The sequence below is a fragment of the Nicotiana tomentosiformis genome, chromosome 6 (assembly GCF_000390325.3).
Source record: "Nicotiana tomentosiformis chromosome 6, ASM39032v3, whole genome shotgun sequence".
Taxonomy (NCBI): Eukaryota; Viridiplantae; Streptophyta; class Magnoliopsida; order Solanales; family Solanaceae; genus Nicotiana; species Nicotiana tomentosiformis.
The window spans coordinates 18574011-18592020 of NC_090817.1; the positions used below are offsets into that span (position 1 = coordinate 18574011).

The 18010-nt window shown below is 37.3% G+C and overlaps 2 protein-coding genes across 2 annotated transcripts; one reads left to right on the forward strand and one right to left on the reverse strand.

Annotated features, from left to right (window-relative positions):
* Nucleotides 1-487: 487 nt before the first annotated feature.
* On the reverse strand, nt 488-2144 carry LOC104086594 (transcription factor MYB41-like). The gene is made up of 3 exons (XM_009590908.4): nt 1919-2144; nt 1547-1676; nt 488-1284 (listed from the first exon to the last, which is right to left on the reverse strand). Exons 1-3 carry the CDS (start codon nt 2049-2051, stop codon nt 585-587), a joined length of 963 nt encoding a protein of 320 aa, XP_009589203.1. The 5' UTR covers nt 2052-2144; the 3' UTR covers nt 488-584.
* A 12819-nt stretch (nt 2145-14963) lies between these two features.
* LOC138893640 (uncharacterized) lies at nt 14964-16872 on the forward strand. Its single transcript, XM_070178284.1, has 2 exons — nt 14964-15838; nt 16437-16872. The coding sequence occupies exons 1-2, from the start codon at nt 14964-14966 to the stop codon at nt 16870-16872; spliced, it is 1311 nt and encodes a 436-aa protein (XP_070034385.1).
* Nucleotides 16873-18010: the final 1138 nt, after the last annotated feature.

Sequence of the window (18010 nt, forward strand, 5' to 3'; positions counted from 1 at the left end):
AGAAATAGAGAGACCGGAGAGGAGCAAGAAGAATAGAAGAAAAGGAGGAATAACATGAAATTAATCATGGGATATAAAAGATTATTTTCCCCCATTACTATAAGATCTAGGATCAAAGGCCAAGGTTAGAGCTAGGCTATCCAACCTTAATCAAAAGTTTTTATTTCAAGCTTTGTAATGCAAAAAAGCCTACTCGGAAGCTTTATCCCTTTAATAAGTTTTAAATTAAAATTAGTCTGACTCAACGCGGGTAAGGATAACTAACACCGAATTAAAAAAAGAGGCTATATCACGAAACTTTAAGAGGACAATAGACGGTCTGATACTGTTTTAAGTTTTAAAGCCTTAAGAATGCCTTAAAAAGCTCAACCACTACGCATCCACCAACTACGCTTGGGAAAGAACGACAGTAAGCAACAAAAAGCTTTTATGTATAGATAAAATTCAAAATCCACGTAAAAAAAAATGTAGATTTGAATGGACCAAGTTAAAAAAGAATGTAACAATTGTTCCATCCAAATAATTAGCCTAGAAGAGAAACAACAACGAAAAAGTGATAACCAAGTACTAAAGAGTGTCAATTTTCACACTAAATCATCAAAAAATAAACTCTCTGGAATTTCAAATTTCATGAAATTACTGCAGTAGCTATCTCTCTCATCTTCTGTACTGCTTGACAATGGTGTTGACAACACTGAATCAAAGCTAAAGTTTTGACCGCTGGAGTTTTCTTGTAAAATTTGGCCATAGTTTTGCAAAGGTAGCATCACATTTTCTTGTAAATTTTGGCCATTCACCAAATTATATGATCCCAAGTTTGATTTAGTGCATGTTGGTATTTCTGAAGTCCGATCTTGGAACTGATTATAAGGTTGGAAAGTTGGGGTAGGGTTTTCCATTGGGGCATTTAAAATTTGATTTTCTTGATATTTTTGGAACAACACTTGAGACCCTTCTTGGTTTTGTATCTGTACGTTCAAAAATTGGTTTTCTTGAAGTTGTCTTTGTAATAACATTTCTGGATTTTCTGTATGGGGTGTAAAAAGGGTTGTAGCAATTAGTGCCAAGACTTGAGGGTTTACAAATGCTTGTAGTCCAAGTAAACTTGAAAGGTTAAATTGTGTAGAGTTAAGGAGGGATGATAAGTCTAATAAATCAAGACGAGGGCTGTGAGTTACTGGATCAAGTCCCATTTTTAGAAGCCTTTTTCTTATGTGAGTGTTCCAATAATTCTTTACTTCATTGTCCGTTCTTCCTGGCAAACGAGCAGCAATTGCTGACCATCTGAAAATAATAACAATAATAAGCTTTAAATAAAGTACAGGTTTAAGGAAGAAAGCAAATTATTTTGCTACATACTAAAAGTACCATTAAAATTGATGGTCTTATACATGTTAATTATGAGATTCTTATGACTATAAAGCGTGTGTAAAATTAAAAGTTTAAAATAAAAAAAAAATTAAATATAAAAAGTGTCATTTCCTTAGAAACAAACTATAAAAGAGCAACACAGAAAATGAAATAAAGAACTAAGAGAGTATCTTACTTGTTGCCTAGAACACTGTGAAGTTGGATAATAGTTTCTTCTTCTTCAAATGAGAATCTTCCTCTCTTAATATCTGGTCTCAAATAATTCGTCCAACGAAGACGACAACTCTTTCCACACCTTTGAAGTCCTACAAATAATTTTTCAAATGAAAGATTAGAATAAAGCACTTATTAATTAGCAATATGATTAAAAAAAATATATAAAATCGTCTATGAAACAACAATTAAGTACTACTTTCGTCTCAATTTATTAGAAAAATTTGAATATTAGACAAGGAGATATAAAAAGAACGGAATTTTTTGAAACTTATAGTCATAAAGATGTCATAACTTTTTCGGAACAGATTAAAAAGAAAATATTATCACGTACCAGCATTTTTAGGGAGGCTACGCCAATTTCCAGGACCATGAACTTGAATATATTCTATGAGCTTATGATCTTCCTCTGAGGTCCAAGGACCTTTCTTGAGTCCATTTTTATCAGAACTTGGTGATCTTCCCATTGGTTTTTTTTCTACTTGTAATAAAGATTACTTAAAAGGGTGCAATTGTTTGAATGAAACAAAGAGAGCTATATAATATAAGCAAAAGTGCAGTACTTGTAGTCCCTATAGGAGAAATGAGATGATGACCCTTAATTTATAGAAGAGAAGAAAAGGGAAGTCAATAGTATTTGGTACCGGCCTTATTCTATGTCAATGCATCATCTTTGCTGTGTGTTTAGGGTGAAATATTTAAAAACTTATCTGAAAAAAACACGTATATAGTGTATAATAAAAAAGTAAAATTACTTGAGTTTTTCTTCTTTCCAGTTTAGAAGCTTTTGGATTTTATCTTACAAAAGAAAATGTGAAAAATCTGGATAGAAGGTTGTGGACAAGTGGCAACTAGTTAATGGTTTTGACCTTTGCATCAAAGTCTACAAATAGGGAGTGATTACTCGGTATGGTGGTTAGATTTCTCCTACCAATTAGAACAAGGCAAGAAACGTCTCATCGTTTTTCATGGTTTATGATTAGGATACTAATTCTGATATAAAATGTGAAATTATATTTACTTTATGTTTGATTATTAATATTAGTGAAAATTGATGTAACTTCTTATACCAAATTTTTTTTTATTTTTAACCAAACGATTATGTACTCATTCATGAATGCTATTATCTAATTTGACTTGTAACTATTACATAAGTAATCTTATTGCATAAATATTTTTTATTGATTACGTTAACTATCATCAACATATCGCCTAAATCCAGATTTTCCTCTCCGTGTCACCTTTTAGAAGCTTGCAACCAAGTCTACGAGACAAAGTTTTAATCAAGTGAAATAAAATATACTGTAGTCATTTTCGTCGTCTTTATTATTGTTATGTATACTTTAAAGGAAACCACTCTAAGCTTATAGTAGAGATTAGAATAATTGAAGAGGAAACAAGTGCGAAACTGTGTAGAAAATTTCATTATTTCTCATTTGAAGCCACTTTTCTAATGAAAATAATTTAATCTAAATTAAATTAAACAACACGTATGTATGTGGAAGAAGAAGATTTCCGTATTGGGGAACTTGTGAGGTCAGCCAATCAAAGACCGTACACGTAGGTAATATAAATATTATTTGTAATTTACACATATTACACTTGGCAGTTGGCCTAATGTCGTTATTTTTAGTTATCAGGCCACCAATATTTTGACATCTTTATCAGTTTCAACTTTATTTTCTTTTTCAAGCATTAGCATTTACCGTGTATAGTCTTGGTTTTAAAATCGTCCATAGCACAAATTGTTTGTATGTACGACTACGTTCACTTTTCACATAGTGTCTGCCCGTTCAAGCAACATATAGGCTATAGCCCCTATTAGCAAGTAAATGCTTTCTTTTTCAGCAACTAAATACTTTTCTATCTTCTGATATTGGAAATTATTTAGATCCAAGTTCAAATAATCTGATATAAAAAATTCACGATTTTGGCCGAATCGGGCCCCACCGGGCATATTGAAGACATCATTAAATAAAAATAAATGTATTCTCCATAAAAACCTATTAAACTTTAATTAGTTGAGATAATTACACACTTTATAATCTATTATGCCTTAATTAGTTCAGATGCAATGGCGGAACTAGGATTTTTATTAAGGGGAGTTAAAATATATAAAAAAAAACTCACCAAGAAGTCAAAGGGTGTCATTATATAGTATATATGTATTTTTTTTTTTAAAGTACCGAACTAAACAGTGTAATTTTTCGACGAATGGGTGTCGGTTGACACCCCTCGGGTGCATGTGGCCCTGCCACTGTTAAGATGGTTACACATTTCAATCCTTCTGATCCCCTCCCCTCGCTTGGCAGTTTGCTTACCTTGGTTTGTTTACCTCTTCCTAGGAATGGCAATGGGACGGGGCGGTTTAAGGCGATGTGGGGCAGGGCAAGTTTGCAGGAACGTGGGTGCCGAGCGGGGCGGGTTGTGGGTTGTGAAATCCAATCTGATGAGACCCATGTCGTAAACTAAAATCTTATTACCTGTTGCGTCTCTCCGGTTCATTATCCACAAATAAAGCTAGTTGAAGCAGAAGTAATATATTTTCATAAAGGTTTTAGATTAATTGTTAATGGATTAGTTAATATTGATTAGTTAAATTTTGACTAGTAAAATTAACTGTTGAAAAGTATACTTTGATGGAGAAAATATCAAAGTTTAATTTTGATTAATTAGCCAACGAAGCCTTGCTTTAGTTAAATGAACTTCAAAGTTCTGGAAGTTTTGAAGAAATAAAAATAAATAGTTTGTTTATGCAACTTATAGATATTTTACGACAAACCAAAATTGACGAAGCGGAAGGACAAAATAGTGATTCAAACTTTTTTAATCTTGCTGAGCTGTATCTAAATATCTCATCTGAAAATCAAACTACAAGCTAGAAAATTGGGTCATAAAAAAATTAAATACTATTGTAAAAACAACAAAAAACAAATTTAAAATTAAGCGGGACGGGGCAGGTTGAAAACATACAAAAGTGCTACGGGGGACACGTTAAAAGTTTTGCGGGTTAAGGCTCGCCCCGCCTCCCACCCGCCCCGCCTACCCTGCCCCGCTGACATCCCTACCTCTTCCCTCTCACTTGTCATATTCTGTTCTAGAAGCAAGAGTATCTTTCATGCGATTTAATATAATTAAGCGGCAGATTATATGGAAAATTTGTTTAGCACTTACGGAAAAAAAATATATTAGTAGCAAAATTATACTCCCTCTGTTTTAATTTATGTGAACTCATTTGATTGGGTACGGAATTTAAGAAAGAGAGATGATTTTTGAACTTTTGGTGTGAAATGAGGCACATATATTTTGTGTGGCTATAAATCATTGCATAAAGGTAAATTGTTTCCAAATAAGGAAAGATGTCATTCTTTTTGGCACGGACTAAAAAGGAAATAGGTTCACATAAATTGAAACGGATGAAGTATATAGTATCTAATGAAAGGATAAACATCGACCATCTTCCGTGGTGGAGTCAGAATTTAAAATTTACGAATTTAAAATTTTTATATTGAGTTTTAAATCAATAATTTATATATATTCAATATTTTTTTTGAAATAAATATATAGTCTGATCAAAACTACTAGGTTGAACCAGTAACATAAATTCTAGCTCCGCAGCCTGCAGTTCTTTTTCCTGTTTGGTCCCAAGGAGGCAACCCAATCTTTTTGGCAACTAAGAAATACTTAAGAAAAGTACAGAAATACTTAAGAAAAGTACGTTACTAATTAAAAAGATGATACAAAGTCCTGATTAAAACTCGCCACTTGTCTCCATCAATTTGACTGTTGTATATAAAAATACAAGTTCAAGAAAAATAATAAATTATATCGTTGAAGTTCCTGTTCCCTATCAGCTAAATCTTTGTTTAATAGTAGTGAAATCAGCTTATAGCTCGTCACCATTGTAAGATTTTTTAGGAAATTATTACAAATTAGAAAAAATATACTGATTCAGTAATTAGTTGTAATAAATCTGGGGTTTGCTTGTGGGGAAAACTTGCGATGTCATTGATATTAGACTCCTTTCTCCCCCTCCACAAACACAAAGTGCATTTCTTTTATTGCAAAGTTGGTACGTGAATGCTGTTATATTAGTTGTTTTTGTGAGGTGATTAATTGCCTTCAACAAACTTTGAATTATAAAGTTTATAAGGCTCCCTTTTCTTCGTTATCTTCAACACCAAATATTTAATTGGGAGAGTTCACATTGCTGTTATAAAAAATGGTGTCAAAGCATTTTTGTTTAATGCAAATACACCATGTATCTATGTAACGTGTTGGTACATAAAAATGACACACACATATAATATGTAAATATAATATTCATGTTTAGGGATACACATTATCTTTTTATAAATTGATGATGTTTTTGTGGTTGAAAAATTAGTCATTCTCTAATATTGCTCGTAAGCTGTTGAAATTTCTTGTACGCGGTTAAGCTTCATGCAAATACGTGTATGGTTGCATAGTGACATCACCGGCTGCGGCTGCATGTCATGCCTTGTCTTGTATTTATATATCCAGATGTTTCACTATATATATATATATATATATATATATATATATATATATTAAGGAATAGTACATGCTACGCATGAACCCAATAATACTATTACCAAAATATTAGAGTCATAAAGAGATGTGTATGCTAAAATTAGACCGAGTTCATCTTCAAAGGATACTAAAGTTGTTGATACTCAATTTTTTCCTTATATTTTTAAATATATATATATATATATATATATATATATTTCAAAATAGTGCATATATATCATCATTTTGATTTATAAACATACACAAGTATTTTTCATAATTTTTCATAATTTTTAAAGATTTTACACCAATTTATTCCTACATTTTATTATATAAATATTCAATAATTATCCTTCAAATTCATCTAAACTTATCATTTATACCAGCATGAGGTTTTAAATATATTTTTCAGTGCATTTCTTATAATTACATTTGCATTTTAGGGCTAATTGCATATTTTTGCAATAATAGTCCATATGCATGTATAATTACATTATTTATGTAGAAAATAACTTTTATATTTTTATAATGTTAAGTAATTATTTTTAATCATTTTAGCGCACAAATAATATTTTGTTATTTATTAATTACTTTTACAAATTATTTATTTATTAAATATTAGGTATTTAAAAACTAGCCTAAAAACCCACCCATTTTCGGACCAATCGCTGGCCCAAACCTAACACCCTAGCCCAATAAATCTCAAGACCAAACCAAACACCCCTTTAGAAAATCCGGTTGGTACCCATTTTATACGACCCGCCCCCATTTATCTTTAATCCCAGTCATTGATCTCTCAAGATCAACGGCCCCAGTTCACCCCCTCTCTTTAACTATCCAAACCCTCTCAAACCCTAACCACTCTCACCACCCGCCGCCTCCTCTCTACTTTCTCTTCTTCTCTGAGAAACCCTAGCCGTCGCCTCTCAAAACCCTCCCCTAATCCCTCTTCTAATGGAATTTTCCTCTCATCTCCTTACCATATTAGTATGTTTCAGCTATTGGTTGATTCTCCATGGTATTACCTAATACTTGCCTAAACATGGAAAGTATTACCACTCTGATTATGTCCGATTGACTCTTATTTCTTGAATATGGACGATACTCCGTCTACATACGTTTATTCTACACCGTGTGAGTTCGATTTTTGTTTATATTTTGTTGATTCTTACTTAACCTAAAACTAGGGTTTTCAGATTTCCTTAAATCGGACCAAAATTGGTTCGATTCTCTGATTTTTAATGCTATTTGTGTCTATATTCATCCTATGTTACTGCTTTTGTGTATATTTCCTTGATATTTGTTTTCCCTGAAAACTAGTGTTTGGCCTGATTTTTCTCCTAAATTGGTTCTAATTGATTCTGCATGCTCTTTTTTTTTTTTTGTCTGATTAGTTATATTTCCTTGTTTGTTTGTTCGATTCCTACTACTATAAAAACCCATTCCCCTTCCCCTTTTTGGACAGAACTTCAATCACTATTTTTCCACTAAAACTGAAGCTTTACTCTATGCTCGTTGAGTATCTTGTTATGTTTTGGGCTCTTGGCTGGCTGAAAGCCAAGGCCACCGGATTTCTATTTTTTTCGACCTCTCTTGGGTGGGAGCACTGCCCTGGGTTCTTGAAACCCTTTGGAACTTGACACATTTGAGACAATTGATCCTATTTGCTGTTCTTTCTTGTTTATTGAACAATCAGAGTTTAGTTACTAAACCTTCGCAATACTTATTCTATTTTGTTAGTATGTTTTCTGAAACTGCATGACTTCATGTATTCCCTTGACTATTTTCTATCTAATTTTGCTTATAATTATTAGCCTAATAATGTCTTTGCACATAGCTTAGTCAACATGGACAGATTAAAGCATGTTTAGCTTGGTGATTGTTGATAATCTGAATGTTCTGCCTTGATTATACGGCTTAATCGATGTGTTCTGCCTAATTCTGAATCTCTAGTGATCAGTTTTTGTCATTAATATGTCTTAGTTTGTTTAAGACCTTCATTCTAAATGTATAGTGTGCCCCTACGAATATGATTGCCACTCTATGTGTTCTTGCCATATCCAATTCTGTACCTCTAATAACCTGTTATCCTTTCTTCCTTGACTGAAGCCCTCTATGGTACCTGATCCTGTTTGTGTTATACTGTTTAATCCCGAGTTTGGTATAATCTAATCCTTTAAGCTCTAAAATGGTTTTATTAATTGGTTTTACTAGTCTAATGCCCTTGCTTGCTAACTTTGCAATCCTAGGCTCCTTGTTTCTTGTCATATGTAACTCTGCCCCAATGTATTAGTTTGCTTCTCAAGATCATGTTCATTATGTGATTATCTTAAAGTGTCTGCAAATGCTTTTCCAAACCTATTACTTTATTACAATTTCTTTGATTGTTTCTTGTTAAGAGTCTAATTTTGGGCCGGCTAGAAGCCAGGGCCCCCTAAATCTTCTCTATTAACCTCCCTAGTGTGAGCACTGCCTGCGTTCTTGAAACCCTTGGAAACTCTGACACACTAGGGTCTAAGGTTCTGTGGCCACTTTGTCCCAATTGCTCAATTCTGCCTCCATTTTCACCTACTGAATGAACCAATTGGTTTGTTTAAATGGTTGTTAATCAACTGTGGTTACTGGGTTTTGGCTATTTTGTATAAATGAAGATTGTTTTCTGGGTTTGATTGGCTATGACTTTTGGGCTGTGGTGAAACCTGTATGGATACGAAATTTGAAGGCCTGGCCAGGCTAGGTGTACTTTGGGCCTGTCTTAGGCTCACTATAGTAATTTTTTAACTTTGTAATATTATTCATTCATCGGGCCTGTAATAATGTTGTAATAACAGTTGGGGTGTTAGTAAAATTAGAAAAATTGGCTTATTCTAATATTTGCATGAACGGGTAGAAATCCTGCCTATAGGTATTTAATTTACTCAACATGTTCTTCTCCTATGTGTTGTTAGATAACCTGCCCATAGGATCTGAGTGTTTAATTCGTTTAATATATTCTGCTCCTATGTGTTTTATTAGATACCATGCCTATAGGAAATAAAGTTCCAATGACCAATCTTTCAATTTACATAACTGCAGCATATACATTAGATACTATGACTATAGGGCTATGTTAGCTTATGTTCTACAAAATTTACATTCAGAAATCATGCTTATAGGGTTTTACTTGGTTAATACGATATTATACTGCCCACCTAGGAGACATGTCTATAGGAGCTAAGTATAAAAAATCAAGTTCAATCATTAATCGTTAGAAATCATGCCTATAGGGTAATACCACTCGCTTTTAAGTGTTAATATTGAACTTTCAACACTGTTTCGTTGCCACTATTAGAAAGCATGCCTATAGGATCAAACTGAGTAATTCTGAGTATCTTCAATAGTTATCACTACCAACTATCGTATAAATCACCTAGATATCATGTCTACAGGTTTAATTGCTTATAATCTGTAATCAGCAGGCCTACCGTGTAGTCACTTAGAAATTGTACCTAAAATGGCATCTTGCTCTGAAAGTGCCTGCACGTTTGGATCCAGAATCACCTAGAAGCCATGACTATAGGATTTAAGACTCTATTAATTCTAAAATTGTCACCTGCCTAATTTGTTTGCGTGCATTTGTTGTCTAAGTGTGGATGTTAACTTGATCCCTTAATTGCTTTTACATGAAGTCCAACTTGTTTTGTATGTCGCCTAGTTTTATGATTTTTAAGCAGCCTAAGCTAAGTCTAGAAACCATCCAAAAGAGAGGTCCAAACGCCTCCTAGGCCATAGGCATGGGATAGGTAGTGTACACATAGGGCACGGTTTAGAATCAACTAGTGCGCTTTAGGTAAAAACTTAAAGATAGTAATCGGGTAGCAGGAGATGATAGTCTGTGCCCGCTGAATAATACGAGTAACACCCCACCTCGAGGGAGTTATGAAGTATTATTTATGTTGTACGGGGTGATCCTTTAGGCTAAAAAACTTAGGACCCCCATCTTGTCTTTAAACCAATTATCTGTGTTTACTCAAGGACTTTCTAAAAATAATTTTTTTTCAAACTTCTTGTTTTTCTCTCTGACTATTTGACTAATTCATATAATTCACGTTCGGCTCGGACTCACAGTTGTGGACCTCGAAGAGTGCCTAACACCTTCTCTTCGAGGTAATTTGAGCCATTACCCGATCTTTGGTGACGCAAACTAGTTAAACCAGAGTTATTTGCAAATAGGTGCCCTAACGCACATCAAACCTGTTAGGTGGAGACTCTCTCTTTTAACACCTTCCTTTAAAAGAGTTATCACGTGTCAAAACTCAATTTTGAGAGAAAGAGGGGCGCGACAGCATGTCGACTCTGCTAGGGATATTTTTAGGCTCTTACCATAGAGAACTTGGTCTATATGAATTAGTCTTCTTTGATGAATGTGTTTCCTTGTTCTTTATCATTACATGAACATCCCGCTTCCATTTTCCCTTTTTATGGCTACATGCACACCCTTTCCCCTATTTTTAAATTTGCATTAATATGCAAATCTTTTCTTAATTTGGTTACAATGTGCGTTTTCCTTTATTTTCTAGCCATGTTCACTTACTCCGAATCATTTTTAAATTTGCTACATCATGTCTCTCTATACCCCTACCCCCCTTGCTTGCTTTATTGTAATTCTTTCACATTGCGCGAACTAACTTCTTCCTTATTTTCCTTTCTTTTTATGTCTTTACGTTCCATTTAATACTGTGTTTATTGTCTTCATCATGCAAAATACTTGACAACGTGTTATTTTATCTTTACATAAAGCATGCTCCACATCATATTCCACTCGTGCGTAATTAATACCATAGTGGCGCTTGATGAGTGTCCGCACTCTTCCTAAAGTCCCCGGGTTCGGCATGGTTCGAAGTATCCCACGTTTGTTGCTAGATTGGTGGGAAAATCTCTCGCCAAGTGACAAAAACCATGTGAAAAGAGTTCTCGGGAATTTACCTTCTTTGTTAGATATTCAACCGAACAATGTGTTAATTGAGGCTGCCACTATATTCTGGGATGAGAAGAGGGTCGTATTCCTTTTTGGTGATATAGAAATGACTCCCCTTCTAGAGGAAATAGGAGGCTTCGCCGGGCTCCCATGGGATAGACCTGGCTTGTTGGTACCAGAAAACCGTACTTCTCGAGGTTTCCTAAAAATGATGCATTTGAGGAAAAATGATGAGTTAGTCTGTCTGAAGAAATCTTACATACAATTCGACTTCCTTTACGAGCGTTATGGTCACAGAAAGTCATATCGTCTTTACCATGATAAATTTGCCATCACTTCTTTGGGTTGGACTCACTGCCGGGTTTTTTTATTCATTGTCTATTTTCTGGGGATGCTGATATTCCCAATACAAGGAGAAAGGATCCACACTCGCCTAGCTATCGTCACTAAGACCCTAATGGAAGGAATTGAGGGGCAAACTTACACTATTGTCCCAATGATCGTAGTTGAGATGTACCGAGCCCTAAACCATTGCAAAAAGGGATATAAGCATTTCGAGGGTTGCAATATATTTCTGCAAATATGGTTGTTAGAACACCTTCAGAGAGGACAATACCGTCAAGAATTTCCGCGACGACCATGGAATGACCACATAGCTTATCACCATCCGAAGAGAATGACTTTTATCCCAGACAGGTTTTTACAACTGGGAAACGATGTGAGCTGGGTATATTTCTTTAGCAAATTGACTGATGACAAGGTACATTGGATGTTCGAGTGGTTCCCCAGTAGTGAATTCATCATCAGGTCGAGAGATGTTCCTCATCTACTGCTAATCGAATTAAGGGGAATCTATCATTATGCTCCTCTCAGAGTCATAAGGCAAGCTGGGAGAAAACAGGTTATACCACGAGTTTCCAAAATGGTTCATTACAAAGAAGACTTCTGAGGGAATGCCATTCCATTCAAGTTCAAGGCACAACATATGTGGCATCAAAATATTATTGTGGAGAAAGATACCATCGAGCCAGACAGGTATCATGCCGACCATGTGTACTTCTACCCATCGTGGTTGGTCGATGACGTAGCAGGTGAGGTCAAGCCAGGGGTTGATTTGAGAAATAGGGTCATAGATAACGCTGTTGAAGCACAAGTCAAATACAAGAGGTTGCGCAAAAGGGTCTTTGAATCTGAGGCCAGGCATTTGGAATAACGTAAAGTGGACATGGAGGCAATCAATGAATGAAGGGGAATCGCTACTAAATCAACAGAAAGGTTGGAGTATTTGGATCAGGGTTTGATGGAACTTGAGGGAAAGATGAGGAAACAGGTCTCGGATTATCAGAACGCAGAAGGCAATAAAGGAGGACATCTAGCAAGGGCGTATCTGATGTTGGACATGCGCGACCTTGGGAATCTGATTGACGGGGCTAAGAAGGCCAAGCTTGGAGAAGGTCCCTCTGGGACCGAGTAGATTAGGAATGATGTTTTCTAAATTCATTTTAGAATTTGATTGTAATAATGCAAATGCCACTAGTGACTCTTTATAATTATTGTCGTTTTTGTAGAGATTTGGTTTATTTATCATATTAGTGAAATGACGCAGTTATCGGCATTGAGTTTTTCCAAAGCTATATGTCGCTAGGCCTACCTTGGGCACGATGAGGTCCCCAAATTAGGATGTGAATTTATAATTCCGCAATACGTGTTTTAATATCGTAAATATCCTTTTAATACTCCTTACTAACTTGTTTACCTTTTGTTTTTCTTCTTTTCTTTGTTTATTCCCATCCCCTAAGGTTGGTTCGTGCATACTGGCATCAACAACATATTATACCAGATCTATAGGTCCTCCTCCTCCTCCTCCTCCAAGTGATCCTAAGAACAAAGGGAAAGCTAATATGGACGATATGAGTGGTATCAGGAAAGACAACGCTACACACGCCGAGAATGTCGAAACTTTGGATGGTCGGAGTACTCCGGCGTAGTATGACTTGGTTTTACGGTTAGAACAGAAGATATTGGAGTTACAATAGGAACTTAAGAAAGTCCGTAACTTGGCAAACCTTTCCCTTACCCTGAATGTTCCCGACATCAACCAACAAAACGCCCAAAATCCAACACCTCCTCAAAACACACAAAACCGACACCCGCAAAATCCTCTCGCACCTCACCAATACGCCACGCCTCCCCAAAATCCTAATCCTCCACCAATACCAACTCCTCCACAGCATCATCATCATCATCCGACCCAGTACCCACAAACTACCACCTACCACACTCCTCAGAATGCAACACAGCCTACTCCTGACTCGCAAAACTCAACCAATGACCACTATTATGCCCAGATTCCCGGAGTCCACCAAAGAAATCCCATATATGTGGAAACCTTATCCCACATCCCACATCCCACACCCCACACCCCACACCAGACCCTATATATACTCGAATCCGCCGAGAAGTACCTGCTTATCAAGAACATGGCAGAGGAACTCAAGAAACTTAAAGGTAGGGTTCAAAGTGTCGAAGGAGGCAAAGGCATTGAGGGTTTGAATTATGAAGATTTACGTATTCAGCCAAATGTAGAACTGCCAGAGAGTTACAAACCTCCTAAGTTTGAAATGTTCGACGGAACTGGTGATCCAAAGGTGCACTTGAGAACATATTGTGACAAGCTTGTAGGAGTTGGCAAGGATGAAAGAATCCGTAAGAAGCTGTTCATGAGAAGCCTCACTGGAGACACCCTATCTTAGTACATCAGTTAGAACCCAAAGAAATGGGTTAATTGGGTAAGCATGGCATTGGATTTCATGGATCGGTTCAGGTTTAACACAGAAAATGCACCAGACATTTTCTACATTCAAACTCTCAAGAAGAAGCCAACGGAAACTTTCTTCTTTGTCCGAGCTCAGGATCCGCAGTAATACAAGAGGTTGATGGTTATTGAAAATCGTAAATTCTCCGACATCATCAAATTGGGAGAAAGAATAGAAGAGGGAATCAAAAGAAGGATGGTAACAAATTTCGAGGCACTCCAGGCTACGAACAAAGCCTTGCAATCGGGGGGGGTACATCTAAAAAGAAGGAATTAGGGGCCGTGATGGTAGCCCAAGGTCCGAAATCTCCTCTCACATACCAAACACCTCCAACCACATATCAGCCTTCACCTCCTAGATATCAGCAACCCGATACTGCCTACCACACTTACAACACTCAGCCAGCATATTACCACTCACCACCAGCCCGCCAAAATTACCAAAATCCCAGGCCAAATTTCGACCATAGGTAACCCCGATAATACACTTATTGCCGAACCTATTGACCAGTTGTATGAGAGATTGAAAGCTGCCGGTTATGTCACTCTCATTCCCGCTGTCGCTATGGAAAATTCCTCTCAATGGATCAATCCAAACAAGATATGTGCCTATCATTCGGGCATGAAGGGTCACACTATTGATGAATGCCACATTCTGAATGATAAGATCCAGAAGCTGATTGATACCAAAGTTATACAGGCAAAGGAGACAGCACCTAATGTCTACAATAATCCCCTCCCGGATCATAGGGGCAAGGGGTAAATGTGATAGAAACTGATGAAGAATGGGATCCGGAAGGGTCAATTGGGCTCATTAGAGAAGGGGATGATCCCAAAATGCCTTCAGTCACTCTCACACCTATTATGGTACAGATATAGTCACCAATTGAAGTTGAGGTAGCCGCACCGACTCCGTTCGAGGTTGAAGTAACAACGCCCTCAGCCACTCCAACTCCGTTCGAAGTAGAAGTGACCACACCATTCTCAGTAACAGTAGCACCCACACCATCCTTTAATTCAAATGTTGTGCCCTGGGACTATACTGCAGAAGCGAGGAGGAAAGGAAAGGGGAAAATGGAAGAAACTGGTGCAGCACAAGGTATGACCAGAACTGGTAGGGTTTACACGCCCAAGCATTTAGGGGGAACAAGTAAAGAAGTCTCTTTCGAGCAGCCTGCCATTGAAACCGGCCCGGATGATCTTTGGAGAAAGGTGCAAGCAAGGGAGTACTCTGTGGTCAATCATTTGAACAAAACCCCTGCTCAGATATCCATTTTATCACTATTGCAGAATTCTGAGGCACACAAGAACGCGTTGATGAAAGTGTTGAATGAGGCTTATGTACCCAACAACATTACTAGTGGAGAGATAGCCAACATGGTAGGACAAGTATTAGAAAGCCATAAGATCACTTTCCATGAAGATGAATTGCCACCAGAAGGGTTGAGCCATAACAGGGAGTTGCATATCACAGTACAGTGCGAAGATAAATTCATTGCCAGGGTCCTGATAGATTGGGGTTCAAGTCTCAAAATCTGCCCGTTGACTACTTTTAAGAGGTTAGGCAAAGTTTTGCATGAGATACGAGTAGGAACTATGAACGTAAAAGCGTTTGATGAGTCTCAAAGGGCCACAATCAGAGAAACCAACCTCTGCTTACAAATGGGTCCAACTTGGTTTGATGTTAAATTCCAAGTGCTCGACATATCCGCCTTATACAATCCGTTATTGGGACGACCTTGGATACACACCATTGGGGATGTAGAGTCTACTCTGCATCATGCTGTGAAGTTCGAATGGAATCATCAGGAGGTGATCATTCATGGAAACGAGAGTAATCCTATTTACACCAACCAGACTGTCCCGGTTGTGGAGAATAGGAAGAAGTTCACGATCGAGAAGGAAAAATGGTGGAGTAAAAAAATAGAAAGCATATTGGCATGGACAGGGTATGAACCTGGCAAAGGTCTCGGCAAGAATCTCCAAGGGATCACCAAATTAATACAGTTAAAATGTCATAGCTCAGCCTTTGGACTGGGATATCAATACACTTGGCATGAGTATCAAAATTAGTCACCACCATGGCGCGGTCCCTATCACCCTCTCGAGCAACTGATACCACATTTGAACCAGTCCTTCCATCAGGCGGATATGATGTGGGGATCTAAAGAAGATGAAGTGCTAACTGGTTTGAGGAATCTATTCTTAGAAGATAAAGACATGGACTGCAGTGTAATAGTTGAGGAGGAGGAGGAGGAGAAAGGCCTCGTCATCTAGACAGTGGAGAAGGGAGTTGTTCTCAAGAACTGGACTGCCACACCATCAAGGGCCCGTTGAGTTCCTGGGTAGCCTTGCAATTAGCATCATTTATTTTAAAAGCATTTTTTATGAGCATTTAAGACATTTTCAATATTTTGTTTTAAGGATGTTTTGTTTTGAAATAATTGCTCGAGTCATCGAGCCGTACCTGTTTGACGTTTTCAAGATTTTATCTAATGCATTGTTATTTTAGTATTTATTATTATTCTTTATGTTTTTTCTCTATAGCATTATTATTACCCATCCCGATGAACTTACGACAGTGATATGTAATGAGACAACGCAACATAAGAATAGTGACTCGAAAGAAATAGAAGAAGAGGATATAATACCTGAGAAAATTGTTAGAGAAGTTGAAGATTTTGAGAACAAGCCTAAGTCCAACCTGGACGAAACTGAGATAGTCAACTTAGGAGATTCCAAAACAGTCAAAGAAACTCGCATAAGCATTCACCTGTCACCATCAGAGAAAGAAGAATACACCCACTTCCTGAAAGAATATGAAGACATTTTCGCATGGTCTTATGATGATATGACTGGTTTGAGCACGTCCATAGTGGCTCATAAACTACACACCAACCCAATGTGTCCACCAGTAAAGCAGAAGCTCAGAAAATGCAAGCCATATATGAGTCTAAAAATCAAAGAAGAAGTCACCAAGTAGATCAAAGCTAAGGTTCTCAGAGTGGTTGAATATCCAACTTGGTTGGCTAACATCATGCCAGTTCTGAAGAAGGATGGGAAAGTCAGAGTATGCGTCGATTATCGGGACCTAAATAGAGCAAGTCCCAAATATGATTTCTCGTTACCCAACATACACATACTGATCGACAACTGCGCCAAGCATGAACTCCAATCCTTTGTGGATTGCTTCGCGCGATATCATCAGATCTGGATGGATGAAGAGGATGCCGAAAAGACAGCTTTTATTACACCGTGGGGGGTGTACTGCTATAAAATGATGTCGTTTGGTCTGAAGAATGTTGGGGCCACTTATATGAGGGTTATGACAACTATTTTCCACGACATGATACACAAGGAGATAGAGTTATATGTGGATGACGTCATCATCAAATACAAGAAGAGTACATATCACATAAAAGACTTGAGTAAATTCTTTGATCGGCTTCGGAGGTACAATTTGAAATTGAATCCCCCAAAATGTGCCTTCGGGGTCGCCGTAGGAAAGTTGTTAGGATTCATCGTCAGCCGCCAAGGAATTGAGCTAGACCCATCAAAGGTCAAGGTTATCCAGGATTTGCCACCTCCAAAGAACAAGAAAGACGTGATGAGCTTCTTGTGACATCTTAATTACATCAGCCGCTTCATAGCACAATCAACTGTGATCTGTAAGCCGATTTTCAAAATGTTAAAGAAGGATGCCGCAACCAGTTGGACTGAAGACTGCCAGAAATCTTTTGAATGAATCAAAGAATATTTGTCCACACCGCTAGTCTTGGTCCCGCCAGAACCTGGTAGACCACTGCTACTCTATCTCTCTGTATTATATGGGGCTTTCGGTTGTGTCTTGGGACAACACGATGAGACGAGAAAGAAAGAACAGGCCATATACTATCTGAATAAGAAGTTCACACCCTACGATTTGCTGGAACGCACCTGCTGTGCTTTGACCTGGATAGCCCAGAAACAGAGGCACTACTTCTGCGCCCATACCACATATCTCACATCAAGGATGGATCCTCTAAAGTACATCTTCCAGAAACCCATGCCTACAGGGAAGCTGGCAAAATGGAAGATATTGTTGAGTGAATTCGACATCGTCTATGTGACTCAGAAGGCGG